The 26,486-nt window shown below is 34.5% G+C and overlaps 1 protein-coding gene across 3 annotated transcripts in view; it reads right to left on the bottom strand.

Moving 5' to 3' along the window:
* The window catches only part of LOC140442020 (uncharacterized), a 1,060,727-nt gene that overhangs the window by 141,002 nt on the left and 893,239 nt on the right, over window positions 1–26,486 (bottom strand). For all 3 annotated transcript variants that reach the window (XM_072533056.1, XM_072533055.1, XM_072533057.1), the window contains 2 exons: window positions 20,169–20,222; window positions 8,245–8,366 (listed from right to left, as the gene is read on the bottom strand). In XM_072533056.1, the coding sequence (XP_072389157.1) occupies window positions 8,245–8,366; window positions 20,169–20,222 (176 nt within the window). The remainder of the gene's footprint in view (window positions 1–8,244; window positions 8,367–20,168; window positions 20,223–26,486) is intronic.

The raw sequence follows: 26,486 nt of genomic DNA, 5'->3' as shown, positions 1-26,486 counted from the left end.
AATACTGGAAGCCATTGGGTGGGAGTTGATTTAATTGTACCAGCTATCATCCTCATAGTGCTGTGCAGATGATTGTCGACCTTTTTTACGTATGGACTGTGTAGCCAGACTGGAGCACAATATTCAGCGGTCGAGAAAACAAGGTCTAAGGCAGAAGAGCGGAGAGTGGAAACCGATGCTCCCCAGGTGGTACCGCAGAGCTTCTGTATAATGTTATTTCTTGTACTCAACTTTTGGGCAGTTTTTGTTAAATGCTCTTTAAATGATAGCGTTCTTTTTAGTGTTACATCCAGGTACTTCGGTGTTTTGTTGTGGGTCAGTGTGGTATTTTCAAACCGTATGTTGAGTTCCTTTCCAGCAAGTTTGTTGTTCAGGTAAAAGCAACTAATTTCTGTTTTGGATGCATTTGGTTGAAGTCGCCACTTGCGAAAATATTTGCCTAATGTATATAAGTCTGCCGTCAGAACTTCTTCAGACGTTTCTAGTATTCTGCATCGTGTAGCGAGGGCCAAGTCATCGGCGTATCCGAACTTTCTTGACTGTGTTTCCGGCATATCTGCTAGGTATAAGCTAAATAGTAGTGGAGAGAGTACTGACCTCTGTGGTAGGCCATTCTTAAGTTTCTTTGGTAGGCTGATATCTGTGCCCATCACTACTTGAAACATTCGGTCGTTGAGAATGCTATCTATTAGGCGTGCTATTGGTTTACAGGGGATTGCACGGAGAATTTTGTATATAAGGCCCTCTCTCCATACTGTATCGTAAGCTGCCGAGAGATAGGTGGTGAGTGACATTACCTGGTCTGCACAGCTTCGTTCTGGTCGAAAACCCGCTTGTTTGACTGGGATCGCCTGGAATAGTTCTGTACTGATTTTATTATATATAAACCTCTCTAATAGTTTGTAGATGGCAGAGAGAAGCGCAATTGGTCTGTAGTTTTTTAGGTTGTCGGTGGGTTTGCCTGGCTTTAGTATGGCTATTATCTTAGAGCACTTTAGTTCTTGTGGAATATTTCCAGTTACCATGATGTCTGTGAAAAATCGAGCCAGCCAAACTTTTGTATACTTGCCACAATTTATTAGGAATTGCCGATAGCCTCTTGGTATGTGTTTTTTGGCTACACTTAGGACGGCACCAACAAATTTGTGGTAGTTTTTGATATTAGGTGTAATCCACCCTAGGCATTTATCCAGATTCGCAGAGAAGTCAGTCCAGTTAGCCTTTTTAAAATTCCATCTTGGACGTGGGATAGAACTAATTAGAGGGATTTGCGTCCCTACTTCTATTATTACTGGTCGATGTTGGCTGTGTGGGAAATCAGTTAGAACTCTTTGTGAAGCCCCTAGAGGTATAGCCCCTAGATCGCCTTGGTTGTCGGTCGAGACGAAGCATAGGTCGGGGTTGTATTCCCGCCTCCATGCCGAGGATCTGAAGGTTGATCGATCTTTGGCACCAAACAAAAGGTACAGGCGTTCGTCTTCTGCCCATTTTATTAAAGCATTTCCATTCGCATCATTATTTTTGTACTTCCACTGTTCATGATGGCTATTGTAATCTCCAACGTATACAGCAGGGTGAGGATGTACTTCAATTGCTGGGGCTGGCCACGACGTAGCAGGTGGCTTGTAAATGTTGGACACGGTAATGTTAGCGATTTTTATGACCACATTATAAATACAGTCATCAGTGGAAGTAGAGATTAGCGAAGCATTTTCAATATCTTCTTTGACATATGTGGTTGTGCCGTATGTTCGGTGGTAAGTTGCGCCTAATAGTTCATAGCCCGGTATTTTGCCCCTTTTTTGTAGTTGCTTCTCTGTTTCGCAGTGGGTTTCCTGTATAGCAACTAAGTCAATGTTGTCATCTTTTAATAGTTTTGATAAAAACTGGCTTTTAGCATAGCTTATGCCTTCTATGTTTATATGGCAAATTCGAACTATAGGTCCGATTGGTCTGGTTGTGCGGTCCTCACAACGGCCGTTTATTTTGTTTATCATCTTTCGTTGGAAGTGTTAATTAGTCAGGAGATCCTAAGGATTGTCTGACTGCCAGTATGTGCTAGTTCATTTAGCGTTACCCAGGGTGCACGTGTAGTATTCTACTACGGACGCGAACTAGCTCTACACACCGATATCTCACCACCTGAGATAAAAAACATTAAATTACGACCATTGAAGGAAGTAAAATTGGACAATGTGGGACATTTACCTACTGTTGATAAATCGAAAATGCTTCACGTTGCAAGAAACCCGCATGCAAGGAAAAATTTATTATTTCGTACTTTAAAGACAAAGTTTATTTATGTTTGAGCAATATTAACAATTGTTTTGTGATGTACCACAGTACATAGATTATATATAATGTGTCATTGAATAAATATTATCATTGTTCTCAGTATTTATTTTCTCTCTAATCCGCAGTCTTTTTACAACGTTATCACACAGTGTCCTTTTTTTTAATACAAAAACTTTTCGACTTTGAACAAACTTCATAAATCTTAAATTAATTCAAATAACCAATACTCGAAATTTTAAATTTTTATGCCGGGTTTAAAAAAATCATCAGGGAAATGGTTAAATATTGATTAATATGTCAAATATGATTAGAATATGTCAAATTTAAAACACACACTAACAGTTTGTCACTGTCAAATTTAAAATTTACAATTATATCATTTACATTTATGTTTAGTTTGATTTAAGCAAAATTAAAAAAGTTATGTAACAAGTTAAATGGACTAGATGAATTTTAGTATCAAACACTTATAAATTTCTGTGGCAAGATAAAGTAGGTAGAAAAAGATTATTTATTTCGTCAGAAAATTTCGTCCATCCTCTTTGCTTATATAGTTATTTGGGCTATTTTATATTTTATAATCGTTGGAATTCTTTTATACATTTATGAGTTATTGGCACGAAACGTCGACAGTTTTACTTAAAAGAAGCGTAACAAGCGAAAATTATTATTAAAGTATATCAGTTTAACACAGGAACAACAACTATGATTGTAGAAATATTTGCCCGTATATGGGTAAATTAAAATGTATTACTTTGCATTTATACTTCTTTCAAGTTAAGCTATATTCAAGACTCCACAATATACCCGACGACAACTTTGAAGTTAAATATAATACTGGAAATTAGTAAGATCTAGGTATTGTCAAATTTAACTTTATCATAGTTTCCACGTGAAATTAAATGTAATACATGTTTTAGTTAAATATTCCACGTGTTTGCAATACTCATGAGACATGCGAATAATATTATCAACAGAAAAACTAACAGAATCAAGCACTTTTGATATTGTATCCAATAATAAACTGAAGGATAAATAAACTGAAAGAATGGCAGAATAAGATGAAATCTAAAGTAAAATCTGCATATTACCTTATTTCCCTCACTATCCCAGCCCCCTGCCCTGCTAACAAGTGTTCACAATAAAGCAAAGAGAGATTTTCATTAAAATGAAAACTTACTGACAAAGGGGGAAAACTTAGTCATGAGAATGGCGAATAAAATCTTAGTAGGCCAAAACGGCATTAAAAAAATTGATGATAAAATAAAGATAAATATACTATATTTTTTGTGTGATATTGCCTTAAAGTTAGTTTAGGTCTATGGCCGTCAGATGGTAGAAGTGTCATTATTGTTAATTGGAAAGTTGGTTCAAGATGTTGCACAATATTTTCATATTTTGATATATGCCATCCTTTCTTAAAAGCACAGTAAGATAATACAATACTCTTTGTGAAGAATAATTCAATATTTTCAGAAGTGTCAGTCTTGTAAAGAGGTTAAGATTATGTTTAAAATGAGTTGTAGTGTTCTTTTGAGTTATGTTAGTATTTTCGAAAATTATGAGAACTTTTTTAATTTTGGTGACAACTATCTCCGTCTCTATCATAATTTCAAGATTATTTCGACTACGTACAATGACGTTCTTAAAAGATAAACCCAGTTGGAATTATTTTGGATATAAAAATGTCTTAAGGATTTAGAGGTAGATTCATGCTGGTATTTTCTTTCCGTTATCGTCACTTTATATCTTTCACGTTATTGCTCTTATCTAATTTTCTATCCATTCTCGTATTTACTAGGTTTCCCTGTTCCTTCAAAAATAGGGTGGTGGTGGTGATGGTGGTGGTGGTGGTGGTTCAAAAAGTTTCTTCTCTTACGTGTATTTACCTCACTCGCGAATCTCTTCCAGTCTAGCTCTGTCGAACTCCGACCAAGACATATCTACCAAACTGAAGCCCATATCATAGTACCCTTATTTGTGCAACCGTGTTGCCAATGATCAGAGCATTTTCCACCTTGCATTAAGCACACTACTCCACAGGCTGACATTTTTTATGCTCGCGCAGTTAGTGAATTTAGTGTACAAAATAATTTTTTAATAGCTACCCAATGGAAAGCCGTTTAATTGTGATTGAATAAATCAAAGTTTATTAAAAATGTATTGCACTTTTTTAGATTATGTTGAAATCTTCCGAATAACCAATTATAATTGTATAGTAGTTTTAATATTATTGACCGGCCCTGATCCCACCGCCATATTGGTAAATTTTTTATTCTTAGTAATTTTATGATAAAGTTATTATTCGTACTAAATTTTATATGGAACATCTTGAAACCCGATAAAAGTGACGACAAAAGTTTTCTGTAACTAATGCCAGATGATAGAAAATCTAAAGTGATCTGCAACTTTACTATTGCTGGTAAAGCCTCTCTCATAATAGTATGCTGTCGTTGAATTTTTGGCATCATAAGACTCGACAGAACAACAAACACATCTGGCATCATTCGTAAAATACTGATATACTATTTTAAGTCTTCATTACGAAGTTCTTCTAAAACCAGTGCAGATGATCCACGTTCATTCCTTTTTAAAATCCATGTTCCTGTCCAAACGCGTTTTTTGAATAAAGCTTCTGTTAATTTATCACATGCAATTTGACACAGTTTTAGAACTAACAGTTTCAGTGAAACAGTTTTTTTAATATTTACCATTTTCAGTGGATTTGTTGCTCTATTGATCTCGCAATAGCACTAGATACTGGCTGAAAATTTCCTAGCCACATGCAAACCGTTCTAGCATGCGCCAAGCCAGGACAGTAACTCAGGCTAGGATACCGGGATATGTAGCTTGCTATCCTAGCTTGAAAAACTAGCCTCGTATAATCATATGGAATTGACTATAGCTTTTTACAGGCTAGTACACACCAAAATTAGAATCTGTTTGCAGTTATAAGTAAAGCTTTACGATATTTCTATAATAAAATTGAAACTTGTAAGAGCCATATCTTAATAAATTTTAAAAATAAAATGCCAAAAATATTTTGTTATCTCGATATAGTATGTCAAGATACGCAAATATATCATTTTCTTTAAAAATAAAGTCTACAGAAAAATAAATGTCTAGGTAGCTTTGTATAGACGTAAAGGAATGTAGAATTTACTTGTACAGTAAAGCTAGTGTAAAGAGTAAAGACATTGGCCATTAGATGAATTCGCCATGAAACAACACTGTTAGCGGGGGGCTTTTACAGCGTTATTAAATTGTTTGTTCTCGTTCGTGAGAGGTATTATTGCGGTAGTTCGTACGAACATATTGCTTTTCTATTGTTTTGATGACCTTTCTACTTCTCAACAGAGGAGCAAACGGATTTTCTTAAATGAGAAAAATGTATAATGTTATTCTCTGTGAAAAAAGGTGTGAATAATATAAAATGGTTTCAAATTTAAAATTTTGAAATTTCGTGTTTACTATTTTGACTAAAATACGTAAACTACCTTTGAACTTTTTTACATTTGATTGTTATTATGTAACTTCAAGATTTTCTTGAATTTTTAAGACATAGGTACTTTTATAATTGTAATAAAATCGAAAAAACCTAATTGTGACGACCGAAGAACTGTGGAATCTGGAAAATCACGAACAAATACACCTAACCGATTAATTGACAAAAACAATAAACCCTTTAATAACCCAATTGAAATAAAACAAGTATGGACTAAATATATTGAAGATCTTTTGATAACGAAAATTGATAACGAAAAGGTTCAATAATGTTAAAATCTGAAGTCTAACATGCTATAAACAACTCAAAATCTGGCAGAGCCCCTAGGTCAGATGAAGTTCATATCGAGCTGATTAAACTTATGGACGAAGACAATTTAAGTTCAATTACTATACTCTTTAACAACATATACAAAGCTGGTGAGATACCTACAGAATGGCTGTTATCGACATTTGTTCTGCTACCAAAAACCAAGAACTCCAAACACTGTAACGACTATAATATTAATCAGCTTAATGCCACACTTATTAAAAACATTTTTAAAGATTATACAAGCAAGAATATTCAGAAAGTGCGAAGTGGATATGAGTAATAGACAGTTTGGTTTTCGTAATGGCTTCGGAACAGTGGAAGCTCTGTATAGTTTCACAACTCTTGTCCAAACATGTCGAGACCAACAAAAAGATCTTTTCGTTGCGTTTATAGACCATAAAAAAACTTTCGACAGAGTTAAACATAAAATACTCATGGAATGGCTAAACAGAAAAAGACTCGACACAAATGATATTAACATGGTATTATGTTATTGTCATGAATGATATGGACATATGGACATTATATTGGAATCAACAGGCTGTAGTAACTTTAGATGGAAATAGCACAGATCCGGTATGCTGACGATACAGTCATTATCGCTGAAAGTGAGACAGACCTGTAGACGGTACTAAACACAATTTGTAATACTGAAGAACAGTTTAGTTTAACAATAAACATAAAGAAAACAAAAACCATGGTTATTAGTAAGAGAGACAGAGTCATTACAAGGATACAGATAAAAAAATGAAGATATTGAGCAAGTGGACAAAACGAAATACTTAGGAGTCTGGATTACGGTAGATCTGAATCCAAAATCAGAAATTCCCTCAAGAATAAAGCAATCAAGAGCAGCCTTTTTGAAGATGAGGAAATTTCTGAGTAACCAAAGACTTAATCTGCAAATCCAATATCGGATGGTAAAATGTTATATCCACTCTATTCTTCTTTATGGTGTCGAAGCCTAGACTGTTGTTAATGTTGACTTAATGAGAAAACTTGAAGCTTTTAGGATGGGGCTTTTTAGGAGAATTTTGAAGATACCTTGGACCGATCATATTACGAACGAAATGATGTTGCACAGAATGGGAAGAGACAGAAAACTTTTGAACACCATTAAAAGGCGAAAGATAGCATATTTTGGACACACACTTGGAAATGATAAGTACGAGTTGTTGCAGCTGATTATGAAGGGTAAAATCAAAGGAAAAAGGGGTCCTGGTAGACAACAAATATCCTGGCTGAAAAACATTCGCGACTGGACCGGGTTAAACACAAAGACGCTCTTAAGAAAAGCAGAAGATAGCAACTAATTTGCAATGGTTATAGCCAACCTTCATTAGTGCACATGGCACTAAAAGAAGAAGAAGAAGAAGAACTGTGACAACTGGAAGGAAGACGATATGAAAAGAAGACGAGTTGACACGACAGATAAGAAAAAAGAAGAACTGTGACAACCGGAAAGAAGACGAGAAGTTGAGTTGACATATCAAAAAAGAAAAAGAAGAACTGTGACAGCCGAAAAAAACACGAGTTGACATAACAGATAAGAATGAAGAAGAATTGTGACAGCGAAAGAAGAGGAATTGACATGACATATAAGAAAAAAGAAGAGTATTGCGACAGTCTAATAGAAGAAGAGGGCGACCATCTTGTGACTTCAATGGGCGGGGCTTGCGTGTGCGGAACTTGCGTGGGGGGTTTGTGGGGGCGGAACTTGGACGTCAGTGGGCTGGCCAACCAATATTAATTTGTAAGATCATGTTAATTTAATATTAGATACTGTTAGTTTCGGATATTTTAAGAAGATATTTCTATACAAGGAACTGCCTTGTTGTGATTCGAATGAGGCTCAATAGCTTCTACATGAAGAGGTTTAACTGGAGTTGTTTTAATGGCACCAAGATATACGTAAAACTGCGTTCTGCAAGATATCCATTTTATTACATCCTTAATTCAATATGGACTAATTAACTGCTTGGCCCAAACTTATTTTTAAATACAAGTATATAAATATTTCCAAATTTAAGCGGATTTTAATGGGCCATCAAATAATGTGATATATCTACAATTAATTTTGCTGCTAGTATCACAGTTATATTATATAAGTATAAACACAAGTTATTAGTTACCTGACATTGCTGAGGACCCTGACGATTTGGTGATGTAGGCTTAGGTCTAGCACGTTTAGCCGAAGATTTTCCTGATTCCGAGGAACTGGGAGATTTTTTATCATCTGTAGTAGTTGTTGATACTAAAACGAATAAAACAGTGGTTACTTTTTACTGTAAACTTAATTGAATTAAGTAATTATTTTAAAATGCCACAAGAAAGTAACTTCAGAACAATATTAATAAACTTAATTTATTTAAATAACCAGTTAAATTATAAAAAATTATAACGAAAAAATATTATTCCCAGAATAAAAATAGTAATATATAGTATAGCAATATGGGAGCAGTATATTACTTTTTTGTGATACCCCTTTCCACCTTAAAAAAAGCCTCATTTTTATATTATGTATAATATATCATTGCAGTTTGAGATCGATTTTTAAGAGATGTACTGAGCAAATTAGTAGTCTGCGGTTTACTATATCCTTCTGAAAAATGACCATGTTAAACAATTTTGATTTTCTATTTGTAGTTGTCATTCGACTCTTATAATCACAAGTTCTCTCGAATTATATGATATACTTGTAGTGATTTTAGATGTAAGGGAAAGGTGGGCAAAATGGGGTACGTAAGATTTGAACTTACATATTTCATACACGGTATTAAAAATTATTTGTTTCAAGCTGTAAGCGTAATCTCTATGAAATAATAAGTAAAAAAATAATATTGCGTGACATAGTAGTTTTGACGTTTCTGATGTATACTAATATTTTGACGCATGTGTCATTTGCCCCATTTTGCTCCACCTATGGGGCAGAACAAGGTACCTCCTAAAAGCTAAAGCCAGAAGGTAAAAAATATCTTTATTTTTGTATTCATAAGTATTGAACAATAAAATACATATGTATCTTTAATTATTTTCGCATAGAGCGCATAAGTGTGTAGCATCATCGTCATCTTCATCAACTCCTGCACACGAATTATGTGCCCATTTGGAGCATGATCGGCAACGAATCCACCCTTCTTCAGAGAAGTCATGGCAGTATAGACACTCATCTTCTGCAGCCTCTTCTTCACTATCAGATGAAGCAGGAGTAGGAATTGGCATTTTTTTCTGAATAGTAGATGATGTTTTTTGTTGTTTGACTGGTTTAACAGTGCCTTTTTTATTTTTAAGCAGATTTCTTTTTACGGTTTGGTCTGCTTTTCCTTGCCTTTGATTTTCAGCATTCCGCAACTCGTCCTTATATGGCGATGATGTCAAAATCACAGTTTTTCCACGTTTTCTGGTAGTCCTTTTACTTGTCTGTGATACTTTGGGAATTGGCAAAATGATTTGGGGACTAGCACCTTTAAAACTACTACAATTCAGATCTGGTTGAGAAGTTGAGTAAATGGAAGATTGTGCCGAAGTCGATGGACTGAAAATATTTTGTACAATCATGGATGGTTGGGACGAAGTTAGATGGATGGAAGTTAGATGTTGCTGGCCTGGAGGTGACTGGGCAGAATCTTTGAAAGCTGTAGTACTCTGGACTTGCATCTCCCTTGTATCATTGAGAGAAAGTTCAATGTTTGTCGTTGCTGAAGGTAAGAAATCTTCATCTTTAAAAACATTCATGTCACATGGCCAGATTCCAGTTTTTCGAAAACCATTTATAGCTGTGCTCATCGCTGCAGCCTGTATAAAAGCGGCCCCAAATAACGAAGCTATCTGAAACAAGGTAACGACTTTTCCAGGATTACATCTTAACCATTTACATACTTCATCCTCGTAGTACTTACTTAACAATTTCATAAATGCCACGTCTAGTGGTTGAAGTCGGTGAGAACAATAGGGCGGAAAACACAACACAATTACCCAATTACCTCGTGCAAGATCAATTAATTCCAAGCTCTTGGTATGGGTGGAGTGTCCATCTAAAACAAGCAGAATTGGTTTCTCTTTTTTGGCTCCGGTAAAAGAAATAAATCTTTGAAACCAAACAACAAACAGTTCCTTGGTCATTCACCCAGTCTCCTGAACCTCAGCAAACGCACCCGATGGAAGTCCAGTCTGGAATTCTTGCTGCATGCGTTTTCTGGGAAAAATTAACATTGGGGGAACATATGTCCCGCTAGCGGAGAAACAAATTTCAGCGGTAACAATTTGACCTCGTTCAGCTGAAGTTAAAATTCCGACCTGACGACGTCCTTTCTTGGAAATTACTTTAGAATGACCTTAAGGATTTACTGTTAAGTCCGTTTCGTCGCAGTTATATATTCTATCCCCTGTTAACTGATGGGTATCCAAAATATTTGAAAGAAGGTCGAAAAATTGTTTTACTGCGAGCTTTATTAAACCCCATTGCTCTAGCTGACGAGGTAGCTTCTGGCTTTCGTAAGCTAAGATTAGGATGCCTATTCAAGAATCCTTTTACCCAGTCTAAACCTGCTTTTGAATTTTTAAACGGATGAACAATATTGTTGCGATCTGCTAAATCAAAAGCAAGTTCTCTTAATTCATTCATGGTCATACCAAATAGTTGAGCTTCCACGGTGGTCAAATAAACTGCTAGTTCTGCTTCTTGTTCTATTGAAAAGATATAATATATAATATATATGATATATGTATATATATATATGATATATAACGTCCAAGCGTTTTCTGAATTTTGTATTCGGAATTGTTTCGCCTTTTTTAACGTAGCGCTTTAATGTAGTTTGGGGTATATTAAATTGCTCAGCCGCTTTCTTATATCCCATGAAACCATCTATAACTAGTTGCACTGCCTCGTGCATCTGTTGTTCACTCGAACTTTGTTGTCGATCTGTTTTTCTTTTATAATTTCTTACCATTATTATCTGAAGAAAAATAAAATGTAATTAGAATAATCAAACACCAAACATATCAATTCATGGGGCAAAATGGGGTAGTACCCCATTTTGCCCTACCCCGTTTTGCCCCAGCTGCATATTTGTGCAACACTTGAAACGTAATAATACTAACAAAATTATAAGTTCACACCTTAGACAATGACATGAAATAAATAGCTATTGAGTGAATATAGTTCCAGTCTACTTACTTTTGTAAACGAAATATGTAAATATTGCAATACCACTATCAATCCTCACTATTCAACGAATTCATCGACTTTGGCGCGCTGTACAGCCAAACGGCGGCATCAGGTGATGTCGTACCACGTGAACACGAAATTCCTGGAGATGTAGCTCAATTGCACTAGTGGTTTGGAAAATAAGAGGGGTACCCCGTTTTGCCACACTACCCCGTTTTGCCCCCCCTTCCCCTACTTCTTATATTATTTCTTCTCCAATTTCATTCAGTTGAACAGGGTTATTTCTTTATCTTCTATGTCTAAGATGATTCCGATGCTTTTCTATAACAGAAATTTTTCTTGTTATCTCGTCCAATGACTTAAAGTTGTCCCCTATTGTGACTGTCAATACTGGAGGTTTTTGTCACTTTGTCTTAATCTCAATTATTTTTATTGGCTTTGTTTTGATCGTAATTCATAATTTGTTTTATTATCCACTTACAGTTATATACTGACTTTAATAAAAATCTATACAACATATAATCTATATATATCTAAAATAGCTATACAACAAAGAAACACTTTTATTAAACATTTTTATTTTAAAACAAAAAGACGGTATTAGATTTAATTTCGATGCAGGGCATCCGCAAGCCGCATATACTTATTTCAACCTCCAACCTCTGAGTTAGTTAGTTTCGCCAAGTGGGAAATCTTAGAATTCCTAGTGTTGTTTTTTTTATTGTAGTATTTTTTAGGATAAATAAGGAGTGAAAAGAGACCTGGTAGGGGCGCTTAGGAAGCAGATCCCGAATAGGGACAAAGGAATAGAGAATAATAATGAGGTAGTAAAAAGTAATATAAAATTATAAATGCAGCTTGTTTTATTGGTTGATATTTATTAAGTTTTCTGTTTACTAATTTCTAATAACTTTAGGAAATGCTTCGTGAAGTTTTGAAAACATTATTATAAAGGGTAATACTGCACATACTTTATAACATACTGAAAAAGTTATGAACCTTAAAAGAACAGGTAAAAAACAAAACAATGAAAATGGTGATATTTTGACTGAAAAATTTAATTTAAAACTAAGCCACCGCTATAAAAGAGACACTCACTAGCTATAATCACTGCAAATAATAGTAATGCATATTAAAAGTACCACTTCTCTGATAAAACAATATGGCTCATATTAAGGAACACTCTGAATACCTACATCTGCAAACACTACGCTTTTCCAATTAATCTCAACACGAAAGTGAACATAAAATGAATAAAATTGAAACGATTAAAAGTTAAAAAGAAAACAAAAAAGGATAATTCCAAGCCTCAGTAAGCAACTGAAAGCTTAATAAGCGAAGCACTTTTGTGATACATTCAAATTTATTCAAAAAATTTTTAACCGCAATTGGGATTTCTGATAATGAAAATTTCAATGTACATTGCTGAGTGCCGCATTTCGATATTCTCTTTGTTGTTACAATAAAGTGGAACTGTACGTAAACAACAGCGTTGGCACATGACAACAGCTACGATAGGGTTATAGTATACTCATCTATATCATAATAATAATAATAGTCTAACTTTATAAGGCTTGAGAAACTTTGGAAAAAATACCTGAGGAACTGTTTAAAGAAAAGCAAAATAATAAACACAATAACGTACCTGAATTAAGACACGAAATAGAAATCAGTTTTCAGGAAGTAGAGATATAAAGTAGTATCCTATCTAGTATCTAGTAGTAGAGCCATAAATTCACTCAAAAATAGAAAGTCACTAGGACCAGACGGAATAACTAACGAGCAAAAAATATCATATTCAAGAAAGGAAATAAAGAAGACCTTAACAATTATAGAGGTATAAATCTACTCAGCACCGCACTTAAGCTTACCACAAAAGTCCTAACCAACAAAATCAACAAACTAACAACTTTATCAGATGCACAACAGATGGAATCAGATCTGAAAGAACCTGCGTAGACACCGTATTTGTATTAAGACAAATCACAGAAAATGCCATCGAGTACAATATACCAGCATACCTACCTAATATGTTTTATAGACCTAATAAAAGCTTTCTATCGCATCCAACTCAAAGACGACTTACAAATACTGTATAAAAGGAACATACCAATCAATATTACACCCACCATCGAAAACATCTACTTCCATAGTCGAATACATGCAAAGATAAATGGAAAACTAGCACAGTGTATACCAGTATAAAGCGGAGTCAGACAGGGTTACTTGTTAAGCCCACTTCTCTTTAATCTAATAATAGACGAACTAATATAAGCAGTATATATTAGTTCGAACTATAAATGCTCTGAATTCGCTAGTCGAAAGAATTGAAAAGACAATAGTGGCAAAAGAAATAGCTCTTTGCGCTTTCATTGACATAGAGGGAGCATTCGATAATACCTCTCTTGAATCCATAAAAAGAGCACTAGTAAAGAGGAGCATTGAAGTCTCACTAATACAATGGATTCAGTCAATGCTAAAAACGAGAATCATCACTGCTAGTATTGGAGGAGAATCTGTGACTGTGACAGCGGTAAAGGGGTGCCCTCAAGGGGGAGTATTATCGCCTCTGCTGTGGTCTTTGGTTGTGGATGACCTTCTCACTAAGTTGCATGATTCTGGTTTTATAACCCAAGGTTACGCAGATGACCTAGTTGTTACAATTAGAGGCAAGCATGACCAGACTATATCTAGTCTCATGCAAACTGCTCTTAACGAAGTTAAAAGTTGGTGCTCGAAAGAGGGCTTAAATGTCAACCCCAGTAAAACGACTTTGATACCTTTCACAAGGAGACGTAAATACAATTTACAGGCTCCAACTATGAATAGCATCACATTAGACTATTCCAAGGAAGTAAAATATCTGGGGGTAACCCTAGATCAAAAACTCACCTGGAATAGTCATATTGAAAAAAATTTATCCAGAGCTTTGGTGGCAAGTTAGACCTGCCGCAAGACGTTTGGAAAAACTTAGGGCCTACAACCGAAAATGACTCTCTGGTCATATAAAACAATAATTAGGCCCATGGTCACATACGCATCATTCGTATGGTGGCCAAAAACACAACAAACAACAGCTAACGCCAAGCTTTAAAAAGTGCAGCGGCTAGCTTGTCTGGGAATCACAGGGGCAATGTCAACATGTTCCACTGCAGCTCTAGAGGCGATGCTGAACCTTCCTCCCTTGCAGTTCTGCATAAGGAGGGAGGCAGTAACTACCGCCTGAAAACTGCGACAGACACAAATAATGAAACCTGGAGATCTAGTTGGCCACCTGAAAATCTTAGAAGAAATTCCATTGGATTCTAAGGACATGCCGACAGATGTTATGCCAGTCAAATTCGACTTTGAAACACCCTTTGAAGTGGTCATAAAAAACCACCAAATGGGTGAAGAAATTGAACCAAAAGTGGAAGAAAGTTCACTCGTATGGTATACGGATGGATCTAAGATAGATGAAAGGGCAGGAGTGGGAGTTACCGGGCCCAATTTCAGGCTATCTAAATCTCTTGGAAACGCCCCAACTATCTTCCAGGCAGAAATACATGCTATAGACATAAGTGCCCAAGAATGTCTCAACCGAGACACCCGTAGGGCAAGAGTCCTTATTTTATCAGACAGCCAAGCCGCCTTAAAGGCTCTAAAGTCATTTACATGTGAGTCGAAGTTGGTTTGGGACTGTTAAAAATCTCTCAAGAAGCTGGCGGAACGCAACAATGTAACTGTGATGTGGGTGCCAGGTCACAAGGGAATTGCAGGAAATGAGGAAGCTGACAGCCTCGCAAAAGAAGGAGCTAATACCCCATTCCAGGGTCCGGAACCCTTCTGTGGACTATCGAAAAGCCACATCAGAGAGGAACTCCGTACCTGGGAACTCAATCAACTAAGATCATATTGGTCTAACACACCAGGATAAAGGCAAGCAAAAAGGCTCATAAAAGTGTCGCCTACTGCAACAAACCGCCTTCTCGAAATGAGTAAAAAAGATATCAAAATGGTCACTGGCCTTCTCACTGGTCACTGCCCTCTGAGATATCATCTCAAGAAGATGGGCAAATCAGATAGTGAGAACTGTCGTTTCTGCACAATGAAAAAGAAACGGCAGAACATATACTATGCAACTGCGTAGCACTGTTCTGCAAAAGACTAAAATTCCTAGGAGAGGTCAGTCTGGCGTCCTCTGACATAGGGAACAAGTCACCTAGGAAGCTAATTAACTTCATCAGAAGTATTGGCATTCTAGAGTTTAACTAGATTAAGGTATGCACAAAAGATCTCTATAGGTCGAAGTGCGGTGAGGCCGCATGGCCTTAACGACCTCACATAATCTAAAAAAAAAAATATAAGCAGTACGTAAAGGTTATGGTTACAGAATAGTGAACAAAGAAATCCAAATATTATGTTATGCGGACGACGCCGTATCAATCGTCGAGACAGAAGACGAGCTCCAAAAATTAACACACATCTTCAATACAACAGCGAAGAACTACAATATGATAATAAGAGCAGAAAGAACCAAATGAATGACAATATTTTAATACCCACTATGATGTAAAATCGAAATTGATAGGAAAATAATAAAGCATGAAGCAAGGTTTAGATATCTGGGAATGGATATAACTAGTTACGGAGATCTTGAAGAAAAAGTACGACAACAAAGCTTAAAAGCAAGTTAAGCATCGGAAACTCTTCATGACACAATCTGGAAGATCGAACACTTAAGACAAGATATAAAAACAAGAATCTATAAAGCAGCAATTAGACCTATAATAACATATACGGCGGAGACCTGACACATCTAAATCGAAACGACTACTAGAAACAACAGAGATAACAATATTTTGACAAATATCAGGGAAAAGTCTGTTGGATAGGGAGAGAAGCGAAAATATAAGAAGAGCATGCAATATAGAAGACATAAATGGATGGGTAACAAAACGAATATAAGAGTAGAACGAACACATTAGTAGAATGGCAGATGGTAGGATAGTACGAATAGCTCGAGATAAGTCACCAAATGAACGAAGAAGTATCGGCAGACCAAGAAAAAGATGGTGCGATAATTTAAACACTTTAGGGGGCTAATATTGAAGAAGAAACAGGCTTTAAAGCCTACACATAAGAATGAAGAAGATAAAAGAAATTATAGACCAAATTAAAGAAATCAAGTTACGTTTTAGAATAGTACGTAAGTAATTTATTAATCTATCAGTTGCAGAAGGATACTTCAAATATCATGAATTCGAACGATTTCGAACGAATTTGACAAGTTTAAATATATAACAGAATAAGAAATAAATCGAAAATAATAATGACTGTCAAAAGACGATAACTTGGGGATTTATGGCATGCAATCAGAGGGCAAAAATGTTCTTTATGACAATTTATAACGCCAGGCAATGCAAGGCAACGCTTTTTGCAAGTAAAGCGAAAATGTTTGACTTGATTAGACTTGATAAAAGAGATAATAAAGAATGAGATACAACCTAATAAGGCTCCGGGATTCGACCTCATAACGGGTAAGATCCTCCAGGAACTAACCAATGACTGTTACAGAATAATCACTATGATCTTCAATGCTATGTTTAGTCTGCATTACTTCCCTCTGCAATGGAAAGTGGCACAGATTATACTCATTTAAAAACCTGGTAAAGATCCAAAAGATGTCAACTCATACCGACCGATTAGTCTACTCCCAGTCATCTCTAAGGTCTTCGAAAAACTTCTGCTACGAAAAATCAAACCAATATTGGACGAAAAGTGCCTCATACCTGACCATCAATTCGGTTTTCGTAACCAACATGGTACAATCGAACAAGTTCACAGACTATACACAACAATAAGAAGTAGTCTCGAGAACAAGCAATACTGTACTGCAGCCTTTTTAGACGCCTCTCAAGCTTTTGACAAGGTGTGGCATACAGGACTTCTGTACAAATTAAAGAAAAATTTACCTTACCCTAACTTTAAACTGCTTCAATCATACCTTACAGAAAGGAGATATCTGGTAAAATATAGTGAAGCCTATACAAAACTCTACCCCATCCTATCTGGTGTACCTCAGGGTAGTGTGCTCGGACCGATGCTGTACCTGATATATACGGCTTTCTTGGCCTCTCATAGCAACGCAATAACAGCATCAGAGAGACTGCAACTACATCTGAACAAAACAAATAAATGGCTTAAACTCTGGAGAATTAGAGTAACCCCTCAAAATCCACACAAATTACATTCACTCTAAGAAGAGGTACATGTCCACAAGTTACTCTCAATGGACATCCTTTGCCCCAAAAGCATGACTTAAAATACCTAGGTATTCACCTTGACAAACGTCTAACTTGGACCAAATATATATGGACGAAAAGGCTTTAATTGGGAATTTTATACAAAAAACTTTACTGGATGTTGGGAAAAAACTCTCACCTCTCGATTGACAACAAGCTGCTGATATACAATACAATAATAAAACCCATTTGGACATATGGCTCACAGCTCTGGGGTTCAGCTAGCAAATCTAATATTATGATAATACAAAGATTCCAATCCAAAACTCTGAGAACAATCGCTAATGCACCTTGGTATATCCAGAATGAGCCATACATAGAGATCTTCAGGTACTAACAGTCTCTGTAGAGTGCAAAAAATCTTCTGAACAATATCAAAACAGGTTGCGGGTGCATCCTAATACCCTGGCACACAATCTTCTCAACAACCAACAAGCGAAGAGATTGAAGTGACATGACCCCTTGGACCTACCTCACCGATCCTGACAGAGCCTACAGCAGTGGGAGTTACGCCTTCAACACCACCCAGCCATTGTGATCAGTGCCGGTTTTAGTGCTCGCGTATCAGTGTATGTGCGCATCCTATCGGTAAACAAGCCAATTTGTGTCATGATGATTTGGTCACTGGACCTTACATCTTTCTGTCATGTAAAGACAAAAAATTTTACTTATTGTTTTCACTGCAAAACAGATTGTAAAAATCTTATATGTTAAAAAAAAAGCGAAAATGTTTGACTTGATTAAGACCACAAAGAAATGCAAAATTTAAGTCATAGACCAGATTTACTATAAAGTTAGAAAACAAGGAAAGACGTATTATTGGTTTCGTTAAGTATGTCTTTTCTAAAATATCCACCCGTACATTTTTATAATATAACATTGTAACCACTTTTTATTACCATTAGAATTTTTCCATACGCCTTGCATCCGCAATTATTAACGAAAAGTTTCGAAGGTGTACTTAAATTTTACCTTCGTTGTTATCTTTACGTGGACTTTACTTTGACAAACTTTATTGTTCATAAAGTTCAGAGAGCTCTATCTTCTAGACAGTCGTAAAATAAAACATTGTATTTAAACGTGTCACTTTCCAATGAAGAACGAGGGTGCTTGCATACGGTGCAAGTGAGAAATAAGTAGATTTTATAATATAAATATTTTATATTCCATACATTAACTGATATTTGATTTTATAATAGGCAGATTGGTTATTATACTACTAATATTATGTTCGATTTACTTAACATAAATGGAGTTATTAAAGGAGACCTTAGGCTGCTAAATAAAGTTGTAAGTTTTTTGTTTTACTTTGACTCCCCCCTTTTAGAGGTAGTTATATTGTTACCCATTGTCACCTACTGTTTCTGATGAGTCGTTCGATTTTTTCAACTGTAAAAAAAGTTACTACTCAAATCAAATCAAATGAGAGAATTATGGGTACAAAAAACAAATTGGAGAGATGAAAAGAATACATTCAAACAATTTTTGACGGTGTTAGACCTTCTTCTCCACCATCCACGAATGATCTAGTAAATAAAAAAGTTCCAAAGATAACATAAATGTTATTTATGTTATTTATGTTATTTATGCAGTAAAAGCTCAGAAGAACAGAATAGCTAGCGGTCCAGACAATATCAATATTAAAATATTTAAAGTAATTGCAGAAAACGAAAGTAAAAGCGTCGACTTAATAACAGCACTATTTAATAAGATATATGACACAGGTAAAATACCATTAGACTGGCTAAAATCAACATTCGTAAGACAAAAAAAAATCCAGTGCCTCATACTGCGATGACTATCGAATATTAAGCATTATGTCTCATGTCCTTAAAACTTTTCTCAGAATCATTCATAGACGAATTTACAAGAAGTGTGAGTTTCAGATGAGTGACACTCAATCCGGATTTCGAAATTAATTGGGAACACTCGGAGCTCTTTTTGCCTTAAATGTAAAATTTGCCTTAAATGTAAAAAACACAACGATTCAGAGACGATGCGACGAAAGAGATGTAGATGTATATGCGTGTTTTATTAATTATTGAAAAGCATTTGACTGAGTTCTCTGACGAGGAGTGCGACATTTTGCGTCTTATCACCACTATTATTTAATCTGTATTCGGAATACATATACAAAGAAGCATTAGACGAGGTTAAAGGTGGAATCAAGATTAACGGAACCAGCATAAACAATATAATGTACGCTGATGATACTGTCCTAATAGCAAGCAACGCACAAGAACAAGAACTACACAATATAATAAATGCAGTAGTTTGTCATAGCAAAATTTTCAAAGATACCAACAAACGTACATTTGTATGCCAAGGGACAAATAATAAAACAGGTAACTTCCATAAAATATTTGGAAGCAAATATCAACAGGCAGTGTAACCCAAAAAAAGAAATCCTATTAACAATCGAACAAGCAAGGAAAACAATCATGAATATGAACAGCAGTTTCCAAAGGTACAATTGCCATTTGGATCACCAACCTTCGAAACGAGACGGTGCAATAAGAAGAAGTACTCATTTAAGTAACCATCTTCGATAATAAATATACAAATATAATTTTGAAAGTTTAAATAAAAATTAATATCTTACCATCCTCTGAAGCTTGTTCATCTTTACGGCTTCTGTGAGAAGATGGTTTGTAATCTGAAAGAAAAAGGTACTTCAGTATATATGTAAATTAAATAAGTAAAGTAAAGTACCTTCATGTATTTACACTTACAAACTAGCAGATATGAACACTAATCAAGAGCGCGGTGATTACAATAATGGTAGCTAGATTAACTGTTGAAAAATGTAAAGTTTAAAACCAGCGTATTATATTGTGTTTATAATATAATAGTAAAACCACAAAGATCATGTTCATTGATAGTATAATAGTGGTCAAATGCTCACAAAAAAATTGCGAACCTTAAATTACGCAAGTTGCAAAGATTTGCTGACCTTGGACTCATAGGAGCTTTGTGCTGAACATTAACAGCAGCTTTTGAGGCCCTTCTAAATATTACTTAATGATATGTTGCTATAATGGAAGACACTAGAGTAAGCTATTATAGATTTAATAGAAGAGTAGTCTTCTAGGGCCTTAACAAATTGTGAGACAGCACAAGCTTTTAAACTAAGAAGTTTATAAGGAAAAATACAGTTAAGATTTGATTTCACGTACAGTGTGTCTGTGTATCCGCCCTATACGTATTTCGCCCTAATAGGGCTCTTCAGAGTCGGCTATTCGCAGTCGCTGTAAACGTGAAAATAAATCTTTTCTGTCTTAGGAAGCAACTCTATTATGGCTTCGTATAGACGCAAATAGCGACATCTGATATTAAAATCCGTAAACTAATTTTCGAAACCAAATTCAGATTTATGCTTGTATCTGTGCTTTCTAAGAATTGCAAGGCAAAACAGACGTTGATAAAGATGCTATTAGAGACATGGGGAATCTAAAAATTGCATTTCACGAACAGGATACACAGTTAACTGTCTTTTTCCTTTTATTCCGATATACTCTATACGAGTACTAGAAACCAATTCGTTAAGGATTTTTGCTTAGTTAAGGAGATATGTTGTGGAATGCAATTTTTAGATTCCTCATGTCTCTAATAACATCTTTATCAACGTCTGTTTGGCCTTGCAATTCTTAGAAGGCACAGATTAAAGCATAAATCTGAATTTGGTTTCGAAAATTAGTTTACGGATTTTAAGAAGTTTATATTTATCTTGAATAGTGATAGAAGATCCCCCATATAGATTAAACCACTTGATATAACTTAGCTTAGTAGTCTCCATTCGAAACTGTTATCCAATCTAATAGGTTTCCCACGTATAAACTTTTTTACTCTATATTTTTGATAATACGAAACCATCTACTCATCTAAACTATGGTGTTTTTCTAGTGGTGCTGTATCCATAAATCTTTTATTCATTACATTTTTGAGCTCATTCAATAACTCGCTTAAAGTCAAAGGTTTCATCAAGTACCTAAAAAAATATTCTTATTATTTCGTGTTTTATTTTGTATTAGGCCGGATGTCTGATAAGGTAGGAATGTTAAAATAACGTATATATATATATATATATATATATATATATATATATATATATATATATATATATATATATATATAAATATAATAGAAAAGGTTAATGTGAGTGAATTATAAAAGTACAATGTAATGGCATGTTGTAGTTCTTGATGATCTGCTAATATATTCCCTTCATGAAATTGCATTTATCATTTCCTAAATTCTTTTGATAAGTTTACTCTGTTAGATATATTCTCGTCATGCTTTTTTTCTGTTTTTGGATTTTAATGATTTTTCTTTTAAATTCAATTGTTCTAAAACTCTGTAAACTTGTAATGGTACTTTTTGACGTTTATCAACTTTTTCTACTAATAATTGGTGATCAAAACTATATTAATCATATATGGTACTATTCTAGGGTTTCTAGTTGCGTTTTGTGTTCTTTGTGGAATTTGTAGTGAATCTTTTTGATTTCGCACCTATTACCGGGTGATTTGTGTGTGCATTATCTTGTTATTTAATGCTATGATTATTTCTTTGCTGAAATAGCAAATTAAAAGTAGTTTTGCCCTTCCACATCTTTCCCTTGGTCCCCATCTTTCTAGAATATTTAAGAGGTTTTAATTGTCTGGATGAAACCCACTTTGTCAATAAAGTTATTTATCTTCCTAATATTCTTGAAAATTTCTATTTTTAACTCTAAGTAGAATTCGTCGATTTTCTCGACAATTTAATTGATATGATTCTGCCATTGATACTGAAGTTTCAGTTTTATTTAAATCTTTATTGTACAACCCTATTACACATCACTAACATGTTAAAAGAAATTTTTTATTTACAATTTATCAGAATAAGCATCGATATAATTAAAAACGAAATCCCTTGAATTTCTTTGAATTGTGGGCACGTTTCTATTGTTCATATTAATATATGAAAAACCACCTTTAATAGAACAAAAGATAAACAATACCAGTGAAATATATTGTCTCATTGAGGCTTTGTCGACGAACTGTCCAACAAATGGTCAGACGGCGTTTAGTAATGAACAGATGAATTTGCAACCACACAACAAAGCATTTATTGGTCTTGTATTAGTTTCGGAGCCAATGCCTTTTTGATTTACGGCGTAAACAAAAATGTTTATTGTCTGAGTTGTACCAATTTAAAATATATTAAACAGCCGTACAAAAGAAAGTTTAAAGTATAATTTTTTACATTTTTCAAATTCGTCACAAAAAATATGATTACATCTACAAAAATAAAGTATATTTACAATTATCTTACATCAATACATAATGCTCATTTTACGGTAAATCATAAATACATAGTCTTGATTGTTATCCCCTAAGTCCTAAGTGATATTATTTTTAAATATTGTAGTATTTGGATTAAATATCGTTGGACAGAAAAATGTAAGCAGGTGTGTAGTAAAGCAAAAGTTAAGTTTGTGTAACCTTCTGACTAAAGCCGCGTTTACACGATGACAATTGTCATTCTACAATTGTCATCACGTAGTTGCGGATTGTCGGAGGCCAGTCCAGTTGAACGAGAAGAGGTTTATACGGGGCCAACTATTGCCATGGCAGTAGACAGCTAAAACATGGCCTACTGCTCGTCATCTGTTGTGTCCGGTGAGGGAACTGGCAAAAAACAAGACAGCACTACTGGCCTACACCGTTTACACGGCGCCAATTGTCGCGACAATTGAGATTTCGAGTGGTGGGGGGCTCACTGGGCGCAGCTCATTGTCCTCAGTCTACTCCCGGAGACAACTGAATTTTGGGCCAATTGTGAGGGCAGTTGGCAAGGCAATTGGCCTGAAGTGTTTAGACGAAGACAATAATTTCATGCCAGTCAGTTGTCTTCTGACAATTGTCTCGCCAATTGTCATCGTGTAAACGCGGCTTAAGGTTTAGTGTTAGGGTGGCTACTGAGTTGCTACGTACCTAAGGTCCGCTTAGTGACTATGTCTCTGTTTAACTCTCGTTAGTAGCTAACGTTACCACGATGTGAATCTACACAAAATTTTAACGTCCTATAAAATGATCAACAATTTTTTTACCAGCTACAAGTTTAATAATTCACTTTAAATATATTATTATGTATTCATAGTAGCAGCACTGAAAATCAAATATTGATTACGAAAACGTTCTGTCATTTAGTCCGAAATAATTGAATCGGTCATTTCAAAAACAACACGACTCACATATTCCTAATTTTACAGGACAGCAAAAAAACTAAATATTTGAAAGATAGATAAAACGGATGACCTCAAAATCCAAAGTTATATTGTAATTGTGTTTCTAATCATTAATGATCCATAAAACGTCTCGAAAAAAATAAAGGTTTTTTGAAAAATTACTTTTGAAATATTGGACTAATGCTGTTTTTGCATGAAACAAAAAAAACAGAAATACAACCATTTAAGTATATTTTATTTCGAAAGTATAGTAACTATAAAAACGGGTAATTATTGAATAATACTATTATGGGGCTACGTCGTCAGCTTGCTCACTGGTAGGCCACTGGAAAATTTTCTTGTAAAATGGTTTATATTCTTCTAAAATGCTGTTTTGCACTTGCTTGATATTTGCAATTTTTTTTGGGATTAATGGCTACAGCATTATTTGGGTAAGCTAATGATGTTGGTAGCAACACGGGGCGTTTCGTTTTGAAAAGACGAAACTTATGACTAATGAAACCGTCAATAAAATCGTGAGTCACAACTGTACCTTTTTTATACTTATCGTATTCAAACGACATAAAAGACGATTGAGAGAAGGTTCGTTTTTGTTGCTTTTGTACCTTTGAACCTAGGCTTTCATTGGAGAGGCAGTTTCGTTTGTAATATGTTGGCCACCAATTACGATAATCTAATATGTGATGTGTCTTCATCTCAAAAACGGAAAAATTGGTCCCAGCTCCAGCAATAAGGGAATAATATTGGTCTGGCACATAAATTCTGTCATGTTTTTTAATTTTTGATTTCAGCTCCCCAAAATCTCAATCAGTCTGCAAAAATGAATGTCCTCTGATCGGAAAGTAATGGATTATTTTGAAAAATCTGCCTGTATCCGTCAATGAGAGCAAAAACCGGATCATCGTATGGTTCATATTTTGTCCAGGACAGTTGTCGCTGAACAAAAATACTTCTTGTACGTTATCGGGTAAAAAAGTTTCAAAATAATGGGACAACATCGAACAAGCTTCATTAGCGCCTTTATTGGCTTGGCCTTTATGATAAACGTAAAACACAGATTCCTCGGTTTTAACATTTTTTATACCGAAGCAGTTCACCCATAGTTGACGCAAATAAAATATCTCTTGTATCGGTATATAGAGCAGAGAAAGATTTAGTAGAAGTAGAAGTAGGCATATTATTTCTTTGTTTAAATAACAAAAAAGGAATAAATTTAAATTAATCGTTGTCAATCACTTGACAACGATTGTATTGTTGTCAAGTGACGAAAAAAATTGTGAAGAACGTTTTTAGGAAATCGCATTTTCAACAATCTCAGTACGTATAATTTTTGTCGAAAAGTTGAAAATGGCGGAGATTTGGCGAATGGTTGAAATTGAGCCAAAATGGTTCTCTTTTTTTATTTAAAGGCTTTTTTTCGTTTAACCCGACTAGACTATATAAATAATAAGTTATATAAGTAAAAAATAAGTCTTAAATTCGTCGTTTTAGTTTCTGTGAGAGGAAAAAACAATTCGTGAATAAAATCATACGCTTGCAAATATCCAGCGGATTGACTATAAAAAACATTTTCAACTGTTATAAATAAATGCAAGTTTTTACAGTCCTTAAATTAAATATGTTGTTTACCATGTTGGCATTTTAATAACGAGATTTTTAATGTTTTTGTAAAATTATTTTGTTCAGCAAATCAATAACAAGCACTAATTATTTACATAAAACAAATTGAATACGAGCAAAATTATCGGTATATTTCAGTAAATATATTTGTTTTCATCACATCATTTGCAATATTTACATTTCATTAGGGGAAAAATTGTAATTTGGAGAGAGCACAATATTTGCTGTTGTAGGCAGTTAACCAAATAAACGTATATCTTTATAAAAAAAATCAAATTAATTATCCATCCATTTGTGTGGTTTACAAACCATTATGAAGTTCCTGGTATTGAAATATTAATAATAATAAAAAAAGTATGTCGATATATATATATATATATATATATATATATATATATATATATATATATATATATATATATATATATATATATATTATTGTGATATTTAAAGTCTTGGTGCGCCAAGCTATAATTAGCTAATTAATTTTTTTGATTAATTAAAATTATTTAAATGATATGATTATGACTCTATCACAATTTTTAATTCTTTTATCTCAGGGTTAAATTCGTGCTTCAATATCCATGCTATTACATGTGAAAGGTAAGGTCCAGAGAATACCGGAATAATAAAAAACACATATGATCTAACACTATATATTGAAATAAAATAATGAAATAATTCACACTCAAAAGTTTTCAATAAACAAATCTCATATAAGGATTCTCAAAATTTTGTTCTCCGTACGTGAACAATCAAAAATTAATGGTACAAACAATATTAATTGAAATCTCAAAATCCCAAACTATTCTAACTCTCCTAATCCAAATATTTATATCCTTTCTAAATTACGTGTAAAAATTGTGTTATCAATAAAAGAAAAAAAAAACTGCAGAAAACAAAATTATCTCTCTCTGATGATGAGTGGTCCAAATCCTTGTTCCTTGTAGATTATATTATCTGCTCTCAACCGCTCCCTATGTAATCAGCAATCTTACATCAGATTGTTGCAAGTATATCGTCCTTAATGATCTCCTTCAAAAGCACAAATCATTCAAATTATGATAG

This window comes from Diabrotica undecimpunctata, chromosome 5 (genome assembly GCF_040954645.1).
Source record: "Diabrotica undecimpunctata isolate CICGRU chromosome 5, icDiaUnde3, whole genome shotgun sequence".
In the NCBI taxonomy this organism is placed as follows: Eukaryota; Metazoa; Arthropoda; class Insecta; order Coleoptera; family Chrysomelidae; genus Diabrotica; species Diabrotica undecimpunctata.
This window is presented reverse-complemented; position numbering and strand designations above follow the sequence as displayed.